The sequence below is a fragment of the Myotis davidii genome, unplaced genomic scaffold (genome assembly GCF_000327345.1).
Source record: "Myotis davidii unplaced genomic scaffold, ASM32734v1 scaffold299, whole genome shotgun sequence".
NCBI lineage: Eukaryota > Metazoa > Chordata > Mammalia > Chiroptera > Vespertilionidae > Myotis > Myotis davidii.
This window is the reverse complement of record NW_006293088.1, coordinates 5,841,960-5,848,667: the sequence shown is the minus strand read 5'-3', so window position 1 is coordinate 5,848,667 and position 6,708 is coordinate 5,841,960. Positions and strand designations below refer to the sequence as shown.

At 42.2% G+C, this 6,708-nt stretch overlaps 1 protein-coding gene across 5 annotated transcripts in view; it reads left to right on the top strand.

Annotated features, from left to right (window-relative positions):
• Positions 1-600: 600 nt before the first annotated feature.
• Positions 601-6,708, top strand: part of TARDBP (TAR DNA binding protein) — a 10,519-nt gene continuing 4,411 nt past the window's right edge. For 2 of the 5 annotated variants that reach the window (XR_001514366.1, XR_001514365.1), the window contains exons 1-5: positions 601-867; positions 2,092-2,255; positions 2,628-2,768; positions 3,600-3,770; positions 4,157-5,353. Coding sequence is in view for 1 of the 5 variants with exons in the window: in XM_006766726.2 (XP_006766789.1) it covers positions 630-867; positions 2,092-2,255; positions 2,628-2,768; positions 3,600-3,770; positions 4,157-4,687 (1,245 nt within the window). In the remaining 4 variants the exon portion in view is untranslated. Of the gene's footprint in view, positions 868-2,091; positions 2,256-2,627; positions 2,769-3,599; positions 3,771-4,156; positions 6,362-6,708 lie in introns of those variants that run through there. The other 3 variants (XR_435823.2, XM_006766726.2, XR_001514364.1) reach the window with 3 other exon arrangements.

Here is a 6,708-nt window from a genome sequence, read left to right as displayed (position 1 = left end):
ACGCACGGGCTTCTGGGAGGCGGCGGCCCGCGTCGCCCAGGACCTGTCGCCGCTGCCCTTGGGGCTCAAGTTGAGAGAGCCCCCAAGTCCCAAAATGAGGAACAGGGGGGACCTTCTTCCCTGTTTGTTCCCTTCACCTGGCTCCCTGCGCCCGTTCGGGCCTGAGACCCGGCCGCTCAGCGCGTTCCTAGGGAATCGCCTTCGTCCCCCTCCTCCTCCCACACACGCCGCCACCAGCCTAGGTTCCCCCCGACCCCCCACATCATCGACTGCTCCCCAGTACACACATCACGGCTGTAATGAGATGGCGACTCGTTTGCTGTCTCCCTCTTGCTGGCCGCACCCCTGGGAACCAGCACGGTGCAGCGCCGCGCGCACAGTAGGCGCGCAGCAGATGTTCGTGGAATGAATGAATGAATGAGCGAGCGAGTGAGGCGCCCATTTTAGCAGGAGTCTTCGCCTGCTACCGTTTCGGGGACAGACAGCTAGAGCCCAGGCAGCCAGGACTTTTCTGGAAGCCCTAGGACAATGGCAGGGTCGTGGGACGGGTCCGCTGATGATAAGGAAACGGTGCCTTTGACGCACGCGTTGGTCATTCGTCTCTCTTTTCCCTTTAAGAAAAACGGAAGATGTCGGAATATATCCGGGTAACGGAAGACGAGAATGACGAGCCCATTGAAATTCCATCGGAAGACGACGGGACGGTGCTGCTGTCCACGGTCACGGCCCAGTTTCCCGGGGCCTGCGGGCTCCGCTACCGGAACCCCGTGTCGCAGTGCATGCGCGGGGTCCGGCTGGTGGAGGGCATTCTGCACGCCCCGGACGCCGGCTGGGGCAACCTGGTGTATGTGGTCAACTACCCCAAAGGTTCGTGGCCACCGGGCTTCGCAGCCCTAACGCTCCAGCGCAGTCGTGTTTGTGCCGCATTGTCCGACCGAGAGGGTGGCCTCTTTTTTTTTTTTTAATATATTTTATTGATTTTTTTACAGAGAGGAAGGGAGAGGGGTAGAGAGTTAGAAACATGGATGAGAGAGAAACATCGATCAGCTGCCTCCTGCACACCCCCTACTGGGGATGTGCCCGCAACCAGTGACCGGAATCGAACCTGGGACCCCTCAGTCCGCAGGCCCATGCTCTATCCAGAGCCAAACCCGCCAGGGCGAGGGTGGCCTCTTTTCATGGTGCAACGTCTCCTATAACCCAAGTATTTCTTTAAACGTTACTTACTATTAGACTAGTTTGTAGGAGCACTAGTTTAAATGAGTGAGAACTGCAAGTTACAGAACCTTTTTTTAAAAGTGAAAACTGTGTGTTTAAGTATCTGAACAAATGTTGCCATGTTTAGACAATGATGTATCAGTGTAGGTCCATCATTTGCAACAAATGTGTCACCATGGGAGGGATGTTGATGGGGGAAGCCATGGGTGTGCGGAGAAAGGACAGTACTTATATGGGAAACCTCTGCCTTCCTCTCAGTTTTGCTGTGAACCTAAAGTTGTTCAAAATGTCTGTTTTGTTTTTTTTAATTTTCGTTCTCTTCCCTTTCTAATTTTGCTTTTTAAAAAAAAAACCTAAGGTTTTTTAATATTACAAAAATTAATGTGCCTTTATTATTGAAAGTTTAGAAAAGAAAATTGAAATCACCCTAAATCTACCGCTGGAAATAAAAGTTGCTGATTTTTTTTTTTTTTGGCAGATAGCCTGTAAGTTAATTAAGCAAATACATTTAATAGGCAAAAAGATGGTAATTACTCTTTTAACCTGATTTTTTCCTCAACGTATTTCAAAGTCAGAGTGAAGTAGAATTATTTATGTTTTGATATGCCTTCTGAGAAGGGAGGATATATATTTGTAATCTTGTGACACTACAAAACCAGAGGTATGAGTCCCTGGATTTGCACCAGAAAAGCACCTCAACCACTGACTCAATCCTTTATTCTGTCTCTGAGAGCTGAGTTACTCTTTGCCAAAAGTTGAAACATCTTTATGGTCTTAGAATCTTTTTGCTTCTCACTCCTAGTTGTAGGAGGCAGTGTGTTTTGAAAAGTGTTACATGAAGAGTTCTAAAAGGTTTCTGCTCATTTTGTTTAGATAACAAAAGGAAAATGGATGAAACAGATGCTTCATCAGCAGTGAAAGTGAAAAGAGCCGTCCAGAAAACATCTGATTTAATAGTGTTGGGTCTCCCGTGGAAGACAACTGAGCAGGATCTAAAAGAATATTTTAGTACCTTTGGAGAAGTTCTTATGGTTCAGGTAAACTTTGATTTCATTTAACAGTTTTTCTTTTTCTGGGTGAATGAGCACCCAGAATTCCTATTTTAGTGACACTGCCCTTCATGTTCAACAGACAGTATTTTTTAATTTAAGATCGTAAACATTAGATCTAGTTTATCTTTGCATTCTAAAACATTTTATTGAAATTCTGATATGTAAAAGTATTATTCTGCTATAAACAGGATCTAAATTCAACATAGATTTATTCTTGGGGTTTTTACCCCAAGAATAATTTGGTTTAAATTTTAATTAAGCCACTGCATCCAGTTGAAGCCATTCACATTGTCAAGGAATTTCTCATTTGGTTATGTGTCTGTGTTGTTTTAGTAAATTTAAATGATTTTTTTCTAGGTCAAGAAAGATATTAAAACTGGTCATTCAAAAGGGTTTGGGTTTGTCCGATTTACGGAATATGAAACCCAGGTGAAAGTAATGTCACAGAGACATATGATAGATGGCCGATGGTGTGACTGTAAACTCCCTAATTCTAAGGTACTTTGCTTTTTTTATTTCTTTGCTTTTTTGCCTTTTTTATTTCTGCTTTGGGAACTTTTGCTGACAAACTTCCTATAGAAGACACTATAAAATAAAGTGACATATCTGCTACACTTGGAAAGGTAGTGTCAGGATGTTTTCTTGAAATCTCTTGGCTGGTTAAAGCCTTGGGACCTTAATGCATGCTGAATATTTTATGGCTGTTTGAAACATTTAGTTAAATATCCCTCTAAACCAGCGGTTCTCAACCTGTGGGTTGCAACCCCTTTGGGGGTCGAACGACCCTTTCACAGGGGTCGCCTAAGACCATCGGAAAACACATATATAATTACATTACGATTCATAACAGTAGCAAAATTACAGTTATGAAGTAGCAACGAAAATAATTTTATGGTTTGGGGTCACCACAACATGAGGAGCTGTAGTAAAGGGTCGCGGCATTAGGAAGGTTGAGAGTCTAAACTAAACTACGTTAACAATCTTACATAGTTACGTGTTAAAACATGAAGATGATCAGAGTGCAGTAAACTTGTTCTAAAAGCCTAACTTGTTCCAAGCAACACTTGCTTATTTGGAACATTATTGATTAGTCGTTGACTTTCCTAGATCCAAATATACTTTCATGAACTTAAAACTTTACAACTGTGTTTGTCATTGAAGTCTTACAAGAAGGCGGAGTGCTAATGCAAAAAAATAAAAATGTACTTATTTTTTAATGACTCACCTGAGGTAAAGGCAGATAGGTTGTGTTACATCCTCCGCCATAATGCCTTTTCCATTGCTCATAAAATATTTCTGATTGTTTGTCCTACCTTTGAATTTGCTCAGCAAAGCCCGGATGAGCCTCTGCGAAGCAGAAAGGTGTTTGTTGGGCGTTGTACAGAGGACATGACGGCTGATGAGCTGCGGCAGTTCTTTTGCCAGTACGGAGAAGTGGTAGATGTCTTCATTCCCAAACCATTCAGGGCTTTTGCCTTTGTTACATTTGCAGATGATCAGGTATTTTTCTCTTTAAAATTTTTATCCCAGCTAATTAGGTAATTTCTCTTGAACTTTTCCCTCCAGCTAATTGCCATCCATAACTAAGCTTTCTGACCTTGTAAACTGTGCAGGGTATGTGGACCTAGATATCTGTGATGAACGTTTTAGTACTTTCCAGTGTGTGGTGTTTAACCAAGAGTGTTATATATCTTTAGAAAGTAAACTGAAAAATTCTTGCTGCCATTACAAAAGCTCAAGGCTATTTTGAGTTTAAATGAAATGAGCATTCATTGTTTATTTTTCCTTCAGTTTAGATAATGGCTTGAAATCTAAATTTTATTGCTACTTTGAAGTACAAGTCAGTGGTTTAATCGCCTTTATTTACACCCCTTATTTTCTTATAGGTTGCCCAGTCTCTTTGTGGAGAGGACTTGATCATTAAAGGAATCAGCGTACATATATCCAATGCTGAACCTAAGCACAATAGCAATAGACAGTTAGAAAGAAGTGGAAGATTTGGTGGTAATCCAGGTGGCTTTGGGAATCAGGGTGGATTTGGTAACAGTAGAGGGGGCGGGGCTGGCTTGGGAAATAACCAAGGGAGTAACATGGGTGGCGGGATGAACTTCGGTGCTTTCAGCATTAACCCGGCGATGATGGCTGCCGCCCAGGCAGCGCTGCAGAGCAGCTGGGGTATGATGGGCATGTTAGCCAGTCAGCAGAACCAGTCGGGCCCATCAGGTAATAACCAAAGCCAAGGCAACATGCAGAGGGAGCCCAATCAGGCCTTTGGGTCTGGAAATAACTCTTACAGTGGTTCTAATTCAGGGGCAGCCATTGGTTGGGGATCAGCTTCAAATCCAGGGTCAGGCAGTGGCTTTAATGGAGGCTTTGGCTCAAGCATGGATTCTAAACCTTCTAGCTGGGGAATGTAGACAGTGGATGACGGTTGGTTGTACAGACTGGTGGGAATTCAAATTTTTCTAATCTCATGGTAAGTATATTGTAAAATACATATGTACTAAGAATTTTCAAAATTGGTTTGTTCAGTGTGGAGTATATTCAGCAGTATTTTTGACATTTTCTTTAGAAAAAGAGGAAGAATTAAAGGAATTTTATAAGTTTTGTTACATAAAGGGTTGAAATACTGAGTGTTTGAAAGTGAACTGCTGTTTGCCTGATTGGTAAACCAACACACTACAATTGATATCAAAGGGTTTCTCCTGTAATAATTTATCCCTGGACTCGTCAAGTGAATTCTTTGCATGTTCAAAACAGAAACCATTAATAAGAGCTACATTCTTTTCTTTTAATTTGAACCCCACCATATGGATTTTTTCCTTAGGAAGATCTCCTTTCTGGAGATCATGGTGTCACAGTGTTTGGTTCTTTTGTTTTTGTTTAACACTTGTCTCGGTTCATGTGCAAAAGTACAGTATGAAGCCGTCATTTAATCTCTGCAGTTCATCTCATTTCAAATGTGTGCGGAAGAAGCACTCACTGAAAGTAGTGCTGTAAATACTCTGCCGTAGGAATGCTCTGTCTACGTGCTTTCTCATTCAAGATTTCGTCATCACACTGCACAGGCTGCGTCTCTGACGGTGGGTGTCCCATTTTTATCCGCTACTCTTTATTTCATGGAGTCGTATCAACGCTATGAACGCAAGGCTGTGATATGGAACCAGAAGGCTGTTTGAACTTTTGAAACCTTGTGTGGGATTGATGGTGGTGCCGAGGCATGAAAGGCTAGTATGAGCGAGAAAAGGAGAGAGCGCGTGCAGAGACGGTGGTGCAAAATGGATATTTTTTAACTTGGCGAGAGGTGTCTCTCCATCCTGTGGCTTTGGTGAGAGAGTGTGCAGAGAGCAATGATAGCAAATAACGTACGAATGTTTCTTGCATTCAAAGGACATCCACATCTGTTGGAAGACTTTAAGTGAGTTTTGTTCCTAGACAACCCACATTAGCTGAATGTGTTAAGTGAAACGATACTTGTATTTCCCCTCTCCCTTTGTCAACTGCTGTGAATGCTGTATGGTGTGTGTTCTCTTCTGTTACTGATCTGTAAGTGTGGTCATGTGAACTGAAGCTGGTGGGTTGAGAACATGGACTGAGCTTGTGGCGTGCTTTGCAGGAGTACTTGGAAGCAGAGCTCACCAGTGAGCTGGGGGTGTCTCAAAGAAGGGTGGGCGTTCTAATGTCTGTCAGCCACCCCTAAGAATGCTGTTTGCTGCAGTTCTGTGTCCTGTGCTTGGATGCTTTTTATAAGAGTTGTCAATGTTGGAAATTCTTAAATAAAACTGATTTAAATAATATGTGTCTTTGTTTTGCAGCCCTGAATGCAAAGAATTCATAGCAGTTAATTCCCCTTTTTTGACCCTTTTGAGATGGAACTTTCATAAAGTTTCTTGGCAATAGTTTATTTTGCTTCAAATAAACTTATTTGAAAAGTTGTCTCAAGTCAAATGGATTCATCACCTGTCATGCATTGACACCTGATACCCAGACTTAATTGCTATTTGTTCTTGCATTGTCCAAAGTGAAAAGTTGTTTTGTTTTTTCTTTTTAAACCTGTCTTTTAATAAGTCTGGGTGACCGCACCTAAAATGGTAAGCCGTGCCCTCCAGCTTTTCCTTAGTGCCTCTGTGCATTTGGGTGATGTTCTATTTACATGGCCTGTATAGATCTCCATTGGGAAATCATGCCTCCTAAAAATCTTATTTGGAGTGGGCAAAACAGTGTTAATTCTTTTTAAATGCTTTGTAGCAAAGCATATCAATTGAAAGGGAATATTAGCGCCTTTTTAGTTTGGCATTTGAAAAGTGGAATTAATTGCAATGGGGATAAAAGTAGAAGAAACCACAAATTATCTTGTGCCTGAAATCCATTAAGAAGCTTGATAGCTTTAAGAACTATCAGGGAGTGGTGGGGTTGTCTGTGAAAGTGTATTGTAATG